The sequence below is a fragment of the Callithrix jacchus genome, chromosome 9 (genome assembly GCF_049354715.1).
Source record: "Callithrix jacchus isolate 240 chromosome 9, calJac240_pri, whole genome shotgun sequence".
NCBI lineage: Eukaryota > Metazoa > Chordata > Mammalia > Primates > Cebidae > Callithrix > Callithrix jacchus.
Window position 1 is genome coordinate 126,763,998 of NC_133510.1, and position 19,427 is coordinate 126,783,424.

At 43.9% G+C, this 19,427-nt stretch overlaps 1 protein-coding gene across 7 annotated transcripts; it reads left to right on the forward strand.

The window, feature by feature from the left end:
- The first annotated feature begins 1,839 nt into the window (after positions 1-1,839).
- On the forward strand, positions 1,840-16,415 carry TMED2 (transmembrane p24 trafficking protein 2). Of its 7 annotated transcripts, none has more exons than XM_054239083.2 (6): positions 1,840-2,116; positions 4,374-4,566; positions 5,213-5,233; positions 7,879-7,986; positions 11,782-11,897; positions 14,891-16,415. In XM_054239083.2, exons 1-5 carry the CDS (start codon positions 1,937-1,939, stop codon positions 11,883-11,885), a joined length of 606 nt encoding a protein of 201 aa, XP_054095058.1. In that variant the 5' UTR covers positions 1,840-1,936; the 3' UTR covers positions 11,886-11,897; positions 14,891-16,415. The 7 variants fall into 7 exon arrangements, with proteins under 7 accessions (XP_054095058.1, XP_054095055.1, XP_035113973.1 ...); XM_054239080.2 differs by having other exon boundaries at positions 11,790-11,897; XM_035258082.3 differs by having other exon boundaries at positions 11,794-11,897.
- Positions 16,416-19,427: the final 3,012 nt, after the last annotated feature.

Genomic DNA, 19,427 nt, shown 5'->3' on the forward strand with positions numbered 1-19,427 from the left:
ATAGATAAGGAAACTGAGGCCAGGATGTGGTGGAAAATAATCAAGGTCACACAGCTATGTGCAAAAGCGGAGTAGCAACCTAGGCTACTCATTCCCAGATCAGCACAGTGACCTCAACAGTGTGTTGAGAAGTGTGAAGTCCTTCTGTGGCCCTGTGGCAGGGCCTGAGAGGACAGCCTACTTAGATGAAGTCTGGTGCCTTCGTGAGTGAGGCAGAGTCGAAAATAACTGTCATTCACTGGGAAGAAATCTGCATTGTAAACACAGAGGAAGGGGTATTTGGCAAAAGGATGCCTAGGAACGTTTTAGAGATAAGAGGTGACATTCGGGTTCTGAGGGACGAATAGGAGTATGCCAGGGTGCAAAGGATGAAAAGACAGCCCCAGCAGCTGGCAAGGGCTAAGGGGTATGGAGATGCAGTAAGACTTTGGGGAAATGGTAAAATTCTAACTTTGGGAAATCTGAACAAGGTAATTTTGTGTGTGTGTGGTTAAGGTGTTACATATATACAGTGAAATAAAATGCAGTAGTTGTGGGCGCAGTGGCTCACATCTGTAGTCCCAGCACTTAGGGAGGCCAAGGCAGGTGGATCACCTGAAGGTCTGAGTTAGAGACCAGCCTGGCCAACATGGTGAAACCCCGTCTCTACCAAAAATATGAAAATTAGCCGGGCTTGGTGGCAGGTGCCTATAATCCCAGCTACTCAGGAGGCTGAGGGAAGAGAATCGATTGAACCTGGCAGGCAGAGGTCTCAAGTGAGCTGAGACAGGGCCATTGTGCTCCAGCCTGGGTGACAAGGGAGAAACTCCATCTCAAAATAATAATAATAAAAATAAAATAAAAATGCAACAGTCTAATTGATTTTTAAAAAACATGTAGACATCCATGTATCCACCAACTAGGTAAAGATACTGAACATTCCAGCAACCCGGGAGGATCCCTCATGCCCATTTCAGGTCTATATGCACCTCCACCGCTCCCCAGTCTCCAGGAAGTAGAGGGAGAGGCCAACATAAAACCTAAAAACCAGCGGATTTCGCGCCTGTAATGCCAGCTACTGGGTTGGCTGAGACAGGAGGATCACTTGCCCAGGAGTTGGAGGCTGCAGTGAGCTATGATCTTGCCACTATACTCTAGCCTGGGCGAAAGATCAAGACCCCGTCTCTAAGCAAACAAACAAACAAACACCTCTCAAAAACCTTGGCTTTAGGCCTGGCGCTGTGGCTCACTCCTGTAATCTCAGCACTTTGGGAGGCCGAGGCGGGCGGATCACTTGAGGTCAGGAATTTGAGATCAGCCTGGCCAACATGGCGAAACCCCGTCTCTACTAAAAAATACAATTAACCGGGCGTGGTAGCTCACGCCTGTAATAACAGCTATTGGGGAGACTGAGGTACGAGAATCGCTTGAACCCGGGAGACGGAGGTTGCAGTGAGCCGAGATCACGCCACTGCACTCCAACTTGGGTGACAAAGCGAGACTCCGTCTCAAAAACAAAGCAAAATCAAACGAAACAACACAACCTTGGTTTCAGCCCGCACATTCCCTCCACCCCTATCGCTGCCTGCAAATCCTTCGCCAGCTTCCTGGACAGTGCTAAGAGGGCACTGCAGAGGCGTCTGGACACTCGTTTTCCTGGGAAGTCCACGTGAATTTTAGTTTGGGCGCTAAAAGACTAGGAAAAAACGTTTGGTCCTTTGGAGCCGCCGTCCAGGCTCGGGCCGCACAGAGCCGCTTGTCCCTCGGCGGCTGCCGTGCGTCCGTTACGTGGCAGCTGCCGCGGCCCGCCAATCCACTGCGCCCGCATCAGCCCCCTCTGGTGACGCAGGCGGAAGGGGCGGAGCTTAGGCGGCGGCGGCTGAGAAGGTAGCGGGGCGGCGGCGACGGCGGCTCCGGAGGCCGCAGTCCGGGTCCTGGCTTCGGCCTCAGCCCCACCATGGTGACGGTTGCTGAACTGCTGGTGCTCCTGGCCGCTCTCCTGGCCACCGTCTCAGGCTACTTCGTTAGCATCGACGCGCATGCCGAGGAGTGCTTCTTTGAGCGGGTCACCTCGGGCACCAAGATGGGCCTCATCTTCGAGGTGGCGGAGGGCGGCTTCCTGGACATCGACGTGGAGGTGCGGGCGAGCTGCCCGCGGCCGAGGCTTGGTCGCGTGGCCGCTCGGGGATTGCTGGCACCTGGGGCCGGCGCGGTGCCTGCTTGGGGAGCGGGCTTGGAAGTCGCTGTCCGATTCCTGGAGAAACTCGGGCCGCCACCCCCCCGCCCCGCCCCGGCCACGGCGACCTCCTAACGACACCTTTTCCCGCGACTTGCCGGAACTCCGGGATTCCTTCGGGGCTCCTTCGGCATGCTTGGTTGCTTTGGGTTCTCTCCTTGAACGACGGGTTCCGATTGGAACCTCTCGCCGAACATTGTGAATCAGGCGCCGCGTGTCAGTCCGGGCCCCGAAGGCGCTTCTCAGTCGCGGTTAGCTGGTGGCGGGTCTCGATCCAGTTAGCACCTGCTTTCCTTCGTGTTACGGATCAATGTTGGAACGTGGCACGGAAACTTTTCCAAAAAATAGATTAAAATCTATTAAGGATTAAAAAAAAAAACTATTGAGGAATGCTAGGCATACTTTCGCGTTGTGTTTATTTTTCATAGAAGCAACCTTAAGGTTCTGCTCACATTTACTCAAGCATCTAGCTATCTCGTTTAGTCTTCTCTGCCTAGGAGAGATGGGGAATTGGGTCATTCGTTTAGGAGTAAGAGTGCAGTGAAATATCAGAAAACCGGAAATTAAGAAACCAGCAGTCCCTAAATCTCCATTCATATTTTTGTTGTTGTTGTTGTTTTGGTTTGGTTTTTTTTGAGACACATTTCACTCTGTCGCCCAGGCCTGGAGTGCAGTGGCACAATCTTGGCTCACTGCAACGTCCGCCTCCCGGGTTCAAGCAATTTTCCTGCCTCAGCCTCCCAAGTAGCTGGAAATACAGGCGGGCACCACCACACCTAGCCAATTTTTGTCTTTTTAGTAGAGACAGGGTTTCACCATGTTAGCCAGGATGGTCTCCAACTCCCGACCTCAGGTGACTTGCCTATCTCAGCTTCTCAAAGGGCTAGGATTACAGGCGTGAGCCACGGTGCCCAGCCTCCACCCATGTGGTTTTAAACCAAAAGAATGATGTGTCGCTAATTTGTATTTTAACTCACCTGCCGGCATGATTAATTGGGTCTAAGGAGTTTCCATTTGACTCAGTGTACTCAGTAGGGCTGGGCACAAGTTACACAATACAAGTGAAATCCAAAAGTAAGGGGATAGTGGAAGGGAGAGACTATTAGACTTAGCTAAGAATTCCAGTCTCAAAGTTGTGCAAGTGACATGGGCTTTAAAAGAGCGACTGATTGACCACAACCTAGCAGCTGATGTGTAGCAGACTGGGATGAGAATTTTCTCATTTCCAGGCCTGTTCTTTCCTTTAAGCCTTCAGGCATCTCAGATAAAGCAGAATTCCTTCACTGTTTGGCAGAAATCTGGAAATCCTTGAAATTTGATTTGACAAGAATTCATTTTGTTTATATTTTTAAAAACCACAAATATTATCTCTCATGGTTTCTGTGGCCAGGAATTACGGAGAGGCTTAGCTGGGTGGTTCTGGCTTGAGGTTTCTCATGAGGTTGTAATCAAGATGTCAAGCAGGGATGCAGAAATTGTTCGTTTTAAAGAGATGTATTTTTACTTGAGTTTTGCTGTCAGTCACAGTTGTGTGTTTGTTGGTGATATTAGGCCAGTTGGAGACCACATTGAAAGTGAGGTTTCTGTTTCTGAGGGGTTTAATAAGGACAAATAAGACATAAATGTCAGAACCAAAAGTTGTTTTAGGGAGCCATGAAGAGAATCCTTGTTTTATAAAATGGGAGAATTGCAGTCCAAAATGGTTATTAACACTTACTGAAGTGGAGCTAAGCATAAGTTACATATTCTTGGTGAATTTCTTTTTCTTTTTCTTCTTTTTTGAGATTAGTCTCTCTGTTGCCCAGGCTGGAGTGCAATGGTGCCATCTCGGCTCACTGCAACCTCCACCTCCTGTGCGATTTTCCTGCCTCAGCCTCTGGAGTAGCTAGGATTACAGGCGAGTACCACCAGGCCTGAATAATTTTTGTATTTTTAGTAGAGATGGGGTTTCACCACGTTGACCAGGCTGGTCTTGAACTCCTGACCTCAGATGATCTGCCCACCTATGCCTCATGCCTCCCAAAGTGCTGGGTTACAAACCTGAGCCACCATGACTGGCCATATTCTTGGTGAATTTCTTACTGCCATTAGACATTACTTACAAATTTATGACTGTAAAGCTTTTGTGACATTTTCTGTATTTCTCTCTTGCCTCCAGATTACAGGACCAGATAATAAAGGGATTTACAAAGGAGACCGAGAATCCAGTGGGAAATACACATTTGCTGCTCACATGGACGGAATATACAAATTTTGTTTTAGTAACCGGATGTCTACCATGACTCCAAAAATAGTGATGTTCACCATTGATATTGGGGAGGCTCCGAAAGGGCAAGACATGGAAACAGAAGGTGAGATGAACATTCAGAAGATTTATATCGAATTCCATGAGCTCATTGTAGTTCTATACATTTTTACCCATCTGAGTGGAGTACTTATTTTTTTAAATTTCTTAACCAAAAACTATTATGAAATATGCTTTTTACTTTTTGTAAGTCTCCTAATAAAAAAGTTTCTTGAAGCTAGTATTTATGTATTTATTTTTTTGTTCCTTTTTTTTTTTTGTCCAGGCTGGAGTGTAATGGTATGATCTTGGCTCACTGCAAACTCCGCCTCCCGGGTTCAAGCGATTCTCCTGCCTCAGACTCCCGAGTAGCTGGGACTACAGGCACATGCCACCAGGCCCAGCTAATTTTTGTATTTTTAGTAGAGATGGGGTTTCGCCGTGTTGGGCAGGCTGGTCTCAAACTCCTGACTTCAGGTGATCCACCCGCCTCGGCCTCCTAAAGTTCTTTACATTTGTCCTGACAGATTTTCTTAGTCACTTTGTGCTCTTGTGAGCATGTAGGTTCCGTGTGTCTTAGGTTATTTTTTCTGATTATTTGCTAATCCTGGCATATACTTTATTTGCTCATTTGTATACATGACTTTAAAAGTTAGTTTAGCTAAACTTTTTGTTGGCTCTTTTTGTGTTAAGTTATCTTAACTTTCCTTCAGGTGGTGGAGATACCTGGGATGGTATGTGCATTGCTTTTTGGCAGCATCCTTTTGCATCTTTTGTTTGCTAATGTCTAATTTCTGCTTTCTTTTTTCTAACCTCAGTTTGTTGGCATGAGAGTGTTTTTTTCTCTTAAATCCCTGAAACTAATTGGTTTTTTTTTTTATTTTTATTTTTTATTTGGTTGACAGGAGATATAGGTTAGTTTATTTTAAACTAAGCACTGAGAACACAGTGATCGACATTTTAGTAACATCTTTGTTCTTTAAAATAAATGCTAAAGAGTGAAAATTCAAGGATAAGGGGACAGAGGTCCCAAATAAACGTAGCTTATAGTAAATGGTGCCTTTGACTTTGTAGAAAGTATTTTGTAGACTTCCTAACCTGAAGCTTGGTTGGATATGAAATGCAGTTCTAGGAGCCATATGTTGATATGAAGACCAAAGTTCTTTTAGCCTTATGTTGCAGTTAAATTGTTTATTATTTAGGTTTCCAGTAATAAACCCTGATTGATTCTTGGTGGTTCTGGATAAATTGCTTACTGGGAGCCAGAACATTTGGTGGTTTTTTTTTTTCCACAGTGCCTGCCAGGGTTTTTGAAGCCAGTCATTGTTCAACACATTTCATAGTATAATATTAGCATGGTAACATTTGTCCCAGATACTCAGTATGAGTAGATTGCTAACATCGTAAAGAAGCTGAGTTGTTTGGTTAGATTTTGAAATATATAAGAGAGTCCTACTACTTAGTAATTTCTGTGTTCATTTTTCAGGGTCATTTTATAGGGTAGGACTTGACTAATTTTCAGGGAGAACGAGGAGTTCTGAAAGGCTTTTTTCGTTTATTTTCTGGAGATCCTATTTAAATAGTTTGAAAATGTTGGTTGATGGATATGAATATTGAACTTCTTAGATAATTTTTTAACATATATCAAAAAGTATTGCTTTTGCTTGTTATTGTTGGTGAATGGCAGCTGTCAAATCAAGCCTTCCTCTAAAGCAGTGGTTCTCAAGTGAGGATGGTCTTTATGCCCCAGGGGATATTTGGCAGTATGTGGAGGCATTTTTTATTCTGAAGACTGCATGGGTTTGTGCTCCTGGCATCTAGGGCTGGAGGCCCCGGAGGCTGCTAAACACCCTAGAGTGCATCACACAGCGCTCCACAACATAGAACAGCTTTTGGTCCAAGTCCAAAATGGCGACGGTGCCACTGCTGAGAAACGCTGCTCCACTGCTTCCTCGTTGTGCACGGGGCCTCCAAAGGGAAATGAGTGACATTCCAATTCAACTACCTTCAGTGGTAGAGGCCCTTGGTTTCTCCTAAGAAACTTGGAATTATCTGTGATAATTTGGAATCCCAAATGAGACACAATCTTGAGCAGGGATGAAGAGATCACCCTTTCCCTGGGAATGTTTCATGGTGCTGTGTATCTCCTGCCTGTCCATTGTCCTAACATGGCACTATCTAGAAGCACATGCTTACTCTTCAGAACAATACCTTGTATGTGTTTTTGGTTCAAGAGGATACCTAGTTGCAAATTTGTGCTGCTAAGGGTTTGTCTCTATTTACATTGCCTGCTATTCCCCACTATAGTGAAATCATTACTTTGTCACAGAAGAATGTTGAGTTGATGTGGATTTTCCTAAGAGCATTTTAATGTTTTTCTCTGCTCAGCTTCATAGAGATTAAAAGTCTGTTTTGGTGCTGCTCCTTAATTAATATTAGAGTTACACAACTCTTAGATTTTGTTATTTGTAGGATTACGTTTAAAAAATATATGTACTGATTTTGTACTCTTAGTTCCTCCCCGACCCTGTGTTTCACTACTTCTCTGTAGTGAATAGTCAGTATAGTGAACTTCACGTAACATTTCATTAGAAGGAATTTCCTGGGGTTGTTTTTATTTCCTTAGTAAGCATTATGTAGTATATTTCCTACCCTGAAAGAGGTTTCTCTACTGGGAAGGGACTTTTAAAAAGACTTTGAGAATTAAATTGTCATCATGATTCATATCAGTAGTCCAAACTGATGTTTGAACCATTTCTAAAAATAGCTTCTTTTGCAGGCCTTTTCTGAGGATTTTAAAAAGTTATTTTATAAGTATTTTTCAAAAAGAGATTGCCCCAGCCTAGGCAACATAGTGAGACCCTGTATCTAAAAAATAAAAAAGTAGCCAGGCTTAGGCAGTCCTGTAGTCCCAGCTACTCAGGAGGCTCAGGCAGGAGATTGCTTGAGCCCAGGAATTTGAGGTTACAGTGAGCTATAATTGTGCCACTGCACTCAAGCCTGGATGTTAGAGAGAGATCCTGTCTTGGGGGTAAAAAAAAAAAAAAAGATGGCCGGCACAGTGGCTCACGCCTGTAATCCTGACACTTTGGGAGACTGAGGTGGGTGGATCACCCGAGGTCAGGAGTTGAGACACACCTGACCAAAATGGTAAAATCCTCTCTCTATTAAAAATACAAAAATTAGCTGGCTGGGGCAGTGTGCACCTGTAATTCCAGCTACTTGGGAGGCTGAGGCAGGAGAATCACTTAAACCCTGGAGGGAGAGTGAGCCAAGATTGCACCACTGCACTCCAGCCTGGGCAACAGAATGAGACTGTCTCAAAAAAAAAAAAAAAAAAAAAAGACTGACAAATGTGTGCTGTTTTCAAATCCTGTAGCTCACCAGAACAAGCTAGAAGAAATGATCAATGAGCTGGCAGTGGCAATGACAGCTGTAAAGCACGAACAGGAATACATGGAAGTCCGGGAGAGGATACACAGAGCCAGTAAGTGAATGCCGTCGCTTTGCAGCAGTGTCTGATGGCGAAGGTTGTTTTATTCAACACCTGGCTTGTATTTTCCTCATTTGCAAACTTTGCAGTGAAAGCATTGGCTTTAAAAGTATACCTACATGAGATATTTTTTGAGCATACACGTTTGTGGAGCTTTGTAGTTTATTATTGGGACATTTCATTCTAAACTAGAAAATGCTATTAAGATTTAGCACAAGCCTTTTGGTGTTTTGGCCAGGCGTGGTGGCTCATGCCTGTAATCCCAGCACTTTGGGAGGCTGAGGTGGGTGGATCACCTGAGGTCGGGATTTCGAGACCAGCCTGTCCAACATGGTAAAATACTGTCTCTACAAAAAATTAAAAAATTAGCTTGGTGTGGTGGCATGTGTCTATAGTCCCTGCTACTCAGAAGATTGAGGCATGAGAATCACTTGATCCTGGGAGGCATAGATTGCAGTGAGCCAAGGTCACACCATTGCACTCCAGCCTGGGCAATGGAGTAAGACTATCTCAAAAAATAAATAAAATAAAGAGTTTGGTTTTTAAAAAATGTATGATCAGCTAAGGAAAGGCTAATTGTTTTCTTAAATCATAAGGGGAAAATGTTGTAAAATGGGTGTTGCATTGGTTTTTAATCACATACCTGAAACTTATGTGCCAGTGGGATTAATATTAGAGCTGAGATTTAACCTTTTTACTAAAATGGAAGCCTTAATATAGTTAGATTAGAAAACACCAAAACAGGAGTAGAGGCAAGTCACCAGGTGAAGATCAGTTTGGGCTCTCAAGTTTGTAAGTTGGGAACTTGGAATGTATTTTTCTGTGGAAACAGTGATGATGGAAATCTTGTGTTAGGTTGCAAAAGTCTGTTTTTGCAGCAGGATAGAGCGTTAAAAATTAGGCTTTTGCATTTAAAATTAAGAGGTACTATACTGACACACAGACCAGTTTCATGTATTAGGTTCAGGCCCATACTGTTGTTCAGTTTTTTCATCCTCCAAGTAGTTCTTGGAGAGAGATCTCCCTGGGAGCAAGTCTTGTCTTAAGGGCAGTGATTTTAAGTCAGTAATCTTTGTTCTGAGACTGGGGTAGAGAGTGGAGAGAAGAGTGATTCAGAAAAGATAAGTATAACTTGAATTTCTTCCAGATGTGGTTTTTGTTTTCCCTGTTCTTAAATCTGTTCTTGCTACTTATGGAAACAAACCTTTAGGATCTGGAACACAGATATCAGCTTCTTTTGGCCAGAAGATGTATAAATGTAATAGCCTGGAGAGCTCCCCTCATCCCCACCTTTTTTAGGAGTGGAGTGGGGCATGATACGGACCAAGCTTTGTCTACAAGCACTCCAGCCTCTTCCCTCACAATTTTTTCTCCTTGCCACACACTTAATCTCACCCTCTGGGATCTTCGCTTTCTCTCTCTTACCTTGTTGGGACCTATTTATTGGTTACCTTGCTCCCCGATGGGGACCAGCTCATTCTGGGATTGGAAGGGCACTGAACTAAGTTAGATGGCAAGTTCCTCTACTTTGCAATGTTAACTGGTTCAGACCAGATGGCCTTAAAGTTATAGAAGTTCTTGGGAACACAGTGGCCAGAGGAAGCACATGTCTTCCAGTCTTGGGGGGGGGTCTAGCCTTGTTCTCTCACCCATGATTTGAGTGGAAGAGATACCCCTGTATTTGTTTCACAAATAGTGAGCTATGTGTTCATATTTAAAAGTGTTAGCAATTTCTATAATTTATAGGTATCCAGTTCAAATTTGCAAAACAAAAGGTTTCCATGATGTTTTGTTTTTGTGAGTTTTCCTATTGGACTCACTCCTCAGCAATGAACATAATGAGACCCTTTCACTACAGTGTTGCAGTAATACTGTGTTGCTTCTAGATCAGGCTAATATGTGAGTGGCATGAGGACAGTGTCCCAGGTCGCTACATTCTGATATTATTGTGCTTCAGTGTGTTCTGTTTAAACTTAAAGATGCATTTTTCTTTGTGAGGTGGAGGTGGGCAGATCACCTGAGGTCAGGAGTTTGAGACCAGCCTGGCCAACATGGTGAAACCCCCCTCTACTAAAAATATAAAAATTAGCCAGGTGTGGTGGCGCATGCCTGTAGTCCCAGCTACTCGGGAGGTCGAGGCAAGAGAATTGCTTGAACCTGGAAGGCGGAGGTTGCAGTGAGCCTAGATTGTGCCACTGCATTCCAGCCTGGGTGACAGAGTGAGAAAAGAAAAATGATGCATTTTTCTATAAGTGAAAGAAGAGAATACTACTTTCACATTCACAAATAAGAGACCATGTGGCAGATAACATTTCTCAGGTATAATTTTTATAATTAGGAGAAAAAAGTTAACACATATTTAGTTACAACATTTGGAAAATTACAAGCATAAAGAAAAAATAGCACTCAGAGTCTGCCACTTAGATAATCACTGTTTAATCACATTAAAGTCTGTTTTCTTTTTGCCTTGCCTTTTCTTGAAATTGGAATTGCAGCATAAGTGACTAAAGCTGTGTATTTTTATTTTTTATTTTTTGAGTCTCACTCTGTCGCCAGGCTAGAGTGCAGTGGTGTAATCTCGGCTCACTGCAACCTCTGCCTCCCAGGTTCAAGCAATTCTCTTGCCTCGACCTCCCGAGTAGCTGGGACTACAGGTGCACGCCACCACACCCAGCCAATTTTTATATTTTTAGTAGAGACGGGGTTTCACCATGTTGGCCAGGATGGTCTTGATCTCTTGACCTCTTGATCCACCTGCCTTGGCTTCCCAAAGTGCTGGTATTACAGGAGTGAGCCACCGCGCCTGGCTAGGTGTGTATTCTTTGTTGAAGAGATGGCTGCCTTACTCTGTTGCCCAGGCCGGAGTGCAATGGCTATTCACAAGTACAATCATAGCACACTCCAGCCACCTCAAACTCCTGGGCTCGAGTGCTCCTTCAGCCTCAGCCTCCTGAGTAGCTGGGACTACAGGTATATGCTACTACACCTGTCTCTACAGTGTCATATCCTGTTTTTCTCTTAGTCACTTTAAGAAAAGCATTTTTTGGTAGGGTGCAGTGGCTCACACCTGTGATTCTAGCACTTTGGGAGGCCAAGGTGGGAAGATCGCTTGAGCCCAGGATTTGGAAACCAGCCTAGGCAACATGGCAAGACCCCATGTCTGTGGGGGAAAGAAAAGGAGATGTGTTACTAAGTTTTCAGCAGAAGTAAACTTCATGTCCTGGAATTAGTACTACATACAAGTTTAGTGATTTTGGTTGTTCTTAGAATTCTAGTTAATGTTTTTTAGCATATGTCTACTTTTACTCTGGAAAAAAAAAATCACACAACTTGGGGTGGGTGCAGTGGCTCATGCCTGTAATCCCAGCACTTTGAGAGGCTGAGGCGGGTGGATCACCTGAGGTCGGGAGTTTGAGACAGCCTGACCAACATGGAGAAACCCCATCTCTACTAAAAAAAATATATATATAGCTGGGCGTGGTGGCACATGCCTGTAATCCCAGCTACTTGGGAGGCTGAGGCAGGAGAATTGCTCCAACCCAGGAGGCAGAGGTTGTAGTGAGCCAAGATTGTGCCATTGCACATTGTACTCCAGCCTGGGCAACAAGAGCTAAACACTGTCTCAAAAAAAAAGAAAAAAAATCACACAACTTTTGAGTAACTTTAAATAATTGCTTTTTTAAAAAAATATTTTTATTTCTGACCAAAGTACCATTTAGAATAAAAGTTACCCTTTTGAAAACATGTTAATTGCTTTTTCACTTATTTTCTTTTTATTTATTTATTTATATTTTGAGACAGAGTCTTGCTCTGTCACCCAGGCTGGAGTGCAGTGGCACGATCTCAGCTTGCTGCAAGCTCAAGCAATTCTTGTGCCTCAGCCTCTCAAGTAGCTAGGATTACAGGTATGTACCACTACCCCCAGCTATTTTTGTTTGTAATTTAGTAGAGACAGGGTTTTGACATGTTGCCTAGGCTGGTCTTGAACTTGTGTACTCAAGTGATCCACCCACCTGTGTCTTTCGAAGTGTGGGATTACAGGCATGAATCACTGTGCCTGGTCTATTTTCTTTTTCTTTTTTTTTTTAGACGGAGTCTCGCTTGGTCGCCCAGGCTGGAATGCAGTGCATGATCTTGGCTCACTGCAACCTCCGCCTCCCAGGTTCGAGCAATTCTCTGCCTCTGCCTCAGCCTCCCAAGTAGCTGGGATTACAGGCGTCTGCCAGCATGCCTGGCTAATTTTCATATTTTTAGTGGAGATGGGAGTTTCACCATCTTGGCCAGGCTGGTCTTGAACTCCTGACCTCATGATCCACCTGCCTCAGCCTCCCAAAGTGCTGGGATTACAGGCATCAGCTACCTCGCCTGGCCCTGTTTTCTTTTTAGAGACACACAGTCTTACTCTGCTGCCCACGCTGTAGTGCTGTGGTGACAATAGATAGCTCACTGTAGCCTCAACCTCCTTGACTAAAGTGATTCTTCTGCCTCAGTCTCCCAAGTAGCTGGAACTATAGGCATGTACTACCACACCTGGCTAATTTTATTTTTTTTGGTATATTGTATAGAGACAGGGTTTCTCCATATTGCCCAGGGTTGGTCTCTGACTCCTGAGCTTAAGCAATCCTCCCTCCTTGGCCTCCCAAAGTGCTGGGTTTATAGTGTAATTATTTTTAATGTTGGCCATTTTTAGAAAAATAAAATACTACATAGTAATTTTTAAAAGTTAAGGTTATAGAATTTGACTGGAGAGTCAGACACAATGGCTTTTGCCTGTAGTCTTAGCTACTTCAGAGGCTGAGGCAGGAGGATTGCTTGAGGTCAGGAGTTTGAGACCAACTTGGGCAACATGAAACCCTGTTTTAAAAAAAAAAAAAAAAAAAAAATTTAAAAATAAAAGGAATTTGGCATGGTGGCTCACGCCTGTAATCCCAACACTTTGGGAGGCTGAGGCAGGTGGATCAGGAGGTCAGTAGTTTGAGACCAGCTTGGCCAATAAAATGAAACATCGTCTCTACTAAAAATACAAAAATTAGCCACGCATGGTGGTGCACATCTGTAGTCCCAGCTATTCGGGAGGCTGAGACAGGAGAATAGCTGGAACCCAGGAGGTAGAGGTTGCAGTGAGCTGAGATCGTGCCACTGCACTCCAGCCTGGGTGACAGGTTGAGACTCTCTCACAAAAATAAATAAATAAATAAAAATAGAAAGAATTTGATCAGAAACTTGAATGTAACAAATTGAGTATAGTAAATAAATGTAGAGTAAGTGTGAATTTTACTTTAAGGATCAAATCCTTAGTTTGAGAGTTGGACAGATGATGAGAATAGTTTGTCTTGTATTTGACTGTCTGGTAGTAACTGTCAGTATTGATCCATGTAACTGAGCATCCTCTTCCACCGAGAACAACTGCCAAGTACACAGTAGGTGCTCAACAAATATTTGTCACATATTTGGGGAAAAAGACACTTAGACTGACATATTTTGACTTTGTTGGGGAAAAAGACACTTAGACTGACATATTTTGACTTTGTTAAGTCATTGCATTTCGGAGAATTGTGATTTTGAAATAATTCCTTATGTTTTTAGAAGTCAGTCTTCTGATTCAGCAAAAAGTAATATAGGATGTTTCAATGGTGAGGGAGAAAAATGGTTGGATTGTGTTTTAACCCTAGAAGTATGACTTTGAGCAAGTCACCTTTTCTTCTCTGCTCCCCATATACATGCAGAATGGACTTGGATATACAGTTATCTTTAAGGTTTCTTTCAAAAATCTCTGCTTCTACGTTGAGAGGCTGAGGCAGTAGGATCAGTTGAGGCCAGGAGTTCAAGACCAATTTGGGCAACATAGCAAGACCCTTTCTCTACACAAACAGAAAAAATTAGTTGGGCAGGCTGGTGCACACCTGTACTTTTGGCTACTCAGGAGGCTGAGGTGGAAGAATTGCTTGAGTTCAGTTCAAGGTTGCAGTGAGCTATGATTATATCAGTGCATTCCAGCCTGCCCAATAGAGCAAACAAAAACTTTGCTGCTGAGTTGCTTGGAGATAAAAGTAGTTAGAGTGTAGATGACCCACAGTTTGCAATGAATTCACTTCGAAATGTTCAGCTTTGTGATGGTTGATGGTGCAAAAGTGATGTGCATTCAGTAGAAACTGCATCAAGTACCCATGCAACCATTCTGTTTTTTTTTGAGATGGAGTTTCACTCTTGTCCCCCAGGCTGGAGTACAATGGCCTGATCTCAGCTCACCACCTCTACCTCCCGGGTTCAAGTGATTCTCCTGCCTCAGCCTCCTGAGTGTCTTGGATTACAGGCATGTACCATGCCTGTAATTAGCCACCATGCCTGGCTAATTTTGTATTTTTTGTAGAGTTGGGGTTTCTCTGTATTGGTCAGGCTGGTGTCGAACTCCCAACCTCAGGTGATCCTCCCGCCTTGGCCTCCCAAAGTTCTGGGATTACAGGCATGAGCCACTGTGCCTGGCCCATTCTGTTTTTTACTTTCAGTGCAGTGTTCAATAACTTGATAAATAAAATATAAAATGCAGTTTAACTTACATGAGATATAAAACACTTTATTATAAAATAATCTTTGTGTCGTTAGATGCTTTTGCCCAACTGTAGGCTAGTCTCAAGTTCTGATCATGTTTTAGGTAGGCTAGGCTAAGCTATGATGTTTGGTAGGTTAGGTGTATTTAATATATTTTTTACTTAGTATTTTCAACTTAAGCTGGGTTTATTGGGATGTAACCCCATCGTAAGTTGACAACATTTATTCTATGAATGGTGTATAAAATATTACTTTGACACAGCCTGAAGACTAGAATAATTATGATGCCTATGTTTTTCTTGGGGGGAGAATTGTTGTTAAATTGTGTTTGTTTGTTTGTCCTCAACAGTCAACGACAACACAAACAGCAGAGTGGTCCTTTGGTCCTTCTTTGAAGCTCTTGTTCTAGTTGCCATGACATTGGGACAGATCTACTACCTGAAGAGATTTTTTGAAGTCCGGAGGGTTGTTTAAAAAGCCTCTTCCTGATGATCCCAAACTCAGAATTCACTGTTTACCAAACACCTTGGTCACAATAATGTCATTAGTTTTTCCATTTTTATTTTCTGAACTAGACATTCACAACTTATGTTTCCTTGTGATTAATAGATATTGGGGGAAAAACACCTTTTTAGGAAAGTTATAGTGCAAATTTGACACTTGATTGGCATAATTTCTTATTTGAATGCTGCCTCCATTATATAGGTCCTTCCAGGAACTCAGACACTGTAAGTGAAATATGGGTGTATAGTTTTTATTATTTTTTTTCCTTTTGTTTTCATAATTAAATGCAGTTTGTTCAGGAAATCAGCACAAAGCCTGATAATACTTTACTAAAATGACTGCATTCTTTAGATTCCCTTATTTTGTGGTTTAAGTCACTAACAATTCATTTTTGTTGAGTCCTTACGAGAAACAGTAGTATGAATCTTGACGGTTTCTGCCCATCCTAATGGCAGAGCTCTCTGACTTGGGCATATGCTGCCAGGCTGGGTACTTTTATACTTTGTTTTCTTGTTTTGCTTTAAAGCTACAACTCAGCATCCATTTTCCCCCATACATTTTTACATTGAACCTTAGGACTCAATCACCTCCACTTAAATCGATGACACAAGCAGCTAATAACCATTTTTGGGTTTCTGCCTAATCTTCTAATTGTCTGTTAAAGCCAGTTCTCTGGTGTCCCAGTGAATGGTGGCTCTTTTTCTTTCCACACTGGCACATCCACTTCCCTTACTCTTGGCACGTAGGAAATATGCATTTACATAATTGGAAAAATCTGGATTTCTGATGCCAAAGGGTTAAAGCCTCTTGCATTTCATTGCGGTGATATACAGCCACTATTTTATTTTTGATCAGTGGCCTTTGGGCCACTGTTTAACTAGGGCACTGGACATCAGTGTCAGCACTAGGGTTTTCGTTTTTCTCTTGGGTCTTTTTTTTGGCACATGTGAATTTCGTTTTGTGTAAAGTGAAATGACTTTCTCCTGTTCTCTAATGATGGGTTTAAAATTAAGAGCATCTGGTTTTGGTATGGGGAAGATTCAGGATGACGTGTGACTGATACATATTAGTTACTTGTACATTTTTTTTTTTTTGATCTTTGCAAGGGGAAAACTACAAGTAACGAGTTTTATATAATTAATTTAAATTTGTTACAGGTTTTCATGTTAAGGATAAACAATTTTCAACCTTGGGTGAGAACACTTGCAACAGTTTATTGATAAGGTGACTTTCACCTTCGGACAGCTGTTGCATGCCAATTTTTTTTTGTGTGTGAAACACTTCAAAATTGATTTTAAAAATGTAAATTTAAAATTGGTTGTATCTAATATGCCCCAGGTTCGGTAAATAAAAAATTCTTTTTAAAAACAGTCAGTATTCTGTGTTTTATATATTGGCAGTTAATTCACATTTTTTACACACAAACTTTCTGTTCTTATTTGACATGAGACATGTCCGTGTTTTTTGAGTATTCCTGCCTATTACTTTTTAATTCTATAAACTTGAGGATAGTGAATGGTACCAAATTTTAGTTTCTGCACGTTTTCCTGTGTGGCTTCTCTGGTGGATCAGTGCTAAAATCTCAAGTATTTTTCTATTTGGGGAAAAAAGAAAGGGCTGAATTATTTTCATTCACCTGAAAGGTTTATGGATATGGAAAATAGATAGGGGAGGGACAGCAGGGGGTGGGGAGTTGGGGAGAGAGCATGGGGAGAAATGCCAGATACAGGTGAAGGGGAGGAAGGCAGCGAATCACACTGCCACGTGTGTACCTATGCAGCTGTCTTGCATGTTCTTCACATGTACCCCAAAACCTAAAATGCAATAAAAAAAAAAGATTAAATGATTTGCCCAAGGCTACAGATAACAGAGCGAAAGGTGAACCAGAGACTAGATCTCCACCTGTAGAAACTGTTCTTCCTCTGTGAACTAACAGCCTGCTGGTAATAAAAGTAGCTAATGGCCGGGCGTGGTGGCTCACACCTGTAATCCCAGCACTTTGGGAGGCCGAGGTGGGCGGAACATGAGGTCAAAAGATTGAGACCATCCTGGCCAACATGGTGAAACCCATCTCTACTAAAATACAAAAACTAGCTGGGCATGGTGGCGTGAGCCTGTAGTCCCAGCTACTTGGGAGGCTGAGGCAGGAGAATTGCTTGAACCCGGGAGGTGGAGGTTGCAGTGAGCTGAGATCGTGCCACTGCACTCCAGCCTGGCACCTGGTGACAGAGCAAAACTGTCTCAAAAAAAAAAAAAAAAAAAATAGCTACCATTTATTGAGCACCGTGTAAAGTGTTGATCTAGTATTAAGCACTTTACTTGGTCTTATTTATGCTTCAAAACTGCCATTACCTTGGGCAAAATCATTTTGGAAAATGAGAAGGAAAACAGGCTTGGAAAGGGTCCTAAGGGCAGAAAACTAGTAGATAGTAGAGTCCAGAAGACACACATGGATATGCAATTTCCCTATGCCCTTAGAACTGTCTGTGAGGTATGCCCCCCCCCCTTTTTTTTGGAGCCATGGATCTCACTCTGTTCCCACGTTGAAGTACATTGGCTTGATCCCTGGTCACTGAAGTCTCAACCTCCCAGGCTCTCAATAATACTAATTTATTTGGTGATGGCTTTGCATGACAAAGGAACCTTCAGAATTAAGACCCCAAGATATAGGGAAGACTATTCATTTTTATGCTTAGGCTCAACAAAATGTGCACAGCTGTGTAGAAATAGGACTGGACAAGAAGGGCATGATTGAATGCTCATAGACTGAATGGGGAAGCCTAGTAAGGCCTGTCTGGATTTTTCTCCACCTCTCTGCAGGATTCTTTCCTTCTGGGTAGGGGACAGAACCCTTCCTGGAATGGGGTCTTAAAACCTACAATCAAAACAAAGGAGGTCAGAGGATTTATTTATTTTTTTTTTTTTGAGACTGAATTTCACTCTTGCCCAGGATGGAGTGCAGTGGCACAATCTCAGCTCACTGCAACCTCCATCTCCTGGGTTGAAGTGGTTCTCCTACCTCAGCCTCCCGAGTAGCTGGGATTACAAGAGTGCATCACTACACCTGGCTAATTTTTGTATTTTTAGTAGAGATGGGGTTTCACCACGTTGGCCAGGCTGGTCTCGAACTCCTGACCTCGGGTGATCCACCCACCTTGGCCTCCCAAAATGGTGGGATTACAGGCTGAGCCACCGTGTATGACCTTTTTTTTGGGGGTGGGGGAATGCAGTCTCAAACGTCACCCAGGCTGGAGTGCAGTGGCACGAATTTGGCTTACTGTAACCTCCACCTCTAAGGTTCAAGCGATGCCCAAGGCTCAGCCTCCCGAGTAGCTGGGATTACAAGCGCCTGCCACCACACTTGGCTTTAAATTTTTTTTTTCTTATTTTTAGTAGAAACGAGGTTTCACCACATTGGCCGGGCTGGTCTCAAACTCCTGAGCTCAGGTGATCCGCCTGCCTCGGCCACCCAAAGTGCTGGGATTATGGGCGTGAGCCTCCGCACCCGGTCCAGATAATTTCTTTATGGCCACTTTTTTCACAGAAAGGTAGAAAGAGAGGGAGTTAAGAGTAGTATTTTTAGGTTTTATGGCTGACTTTGGAGAAAGGGGGTTCCCGTTTGAAATTCTGGAGTTTCTATGGCCAGCCTCAGAGAATCAGATCAGAGACTGGGAAGAGGTCAGAGGGAACCTGCCTCTGAGGCTGCCTCAGGGGCCTTCACTTTGTGGTTTCGTTTTCAGAGCCCCAACAGGAGCAAGCCATGCACCTAGCTGAAGGAGACAGGCCCTCACAGAGCTCAGCTCATAATGAGTGGTCAATAAAAGCTTGCTGAGTGAAGGTGTGTGTGGCCATGAATGGCCTAGGCCAACAGTGAATAGAGGAATGGGACAGCGTCCTTAGGACTCTGACCCTAACTTCCGGGAAAGTAAATCAACGTTCAAGACGTACTGGCCATCGGACCCCCCAGCCGCCGCCATCAGCGGGTGCCTGTTTTGCAGGCTGCTAACCCGGGGCCCCGGGGCTGGGGCACGTTTGTTGCCCACGGTAGCTAGCCCCACTGCCCTTCGGCCTGGACGCGGTCCTGTGCTGCCACCTGCCTCCGAGAGGCAGAGAAAGTGGGAGGACTGGGCCAGACACCTTCCCGCCAGAAGCCCTGCCCGGTGCGGAGAGGCGCCCGGAGTCCAGGGAGCTGCGCGGGGCGGGTGGAACGCCCCGGGCCTACCCCGCCGACTGCCTTCATTCACCATCTCGCGGGCGCCTTTCCTCTCTCCCGCGGCGTGGGTGCCTTCGCCGACCTCCGGAACTCGGCTGCTCCTGCGCGCGGTTCCCTGACGGCTGCCGCAGCTGCCGGAAGCGGAAGTGCTCCGTGGAGTGCACTAGGC

Bases quoted from the DNA above. Each gene is read 5' to 3' on its own strand.
- TMED2 (XM_054239080.2), top strand. From the start codon at position 1,937: ATGGTGACGGTTGCTGAACTGCTGGTGCTCCTGGCCGCTCTCCTGGCC. The intron at 5,234-7,878 runs GTATGTGCATTG...CAAATCCTGTAG, and splicing joins TGGTGGAGATACCTGGGATG to CTCACCAGAACAAGCTAGAA. The intron at 7,987-11,789 runs GTAAGTGAATGC...TTATATTTTGAG, and splicing joins GGAGAGGATACACAGAGCCA to ACAGAGTCTTGCTCTGTCAC.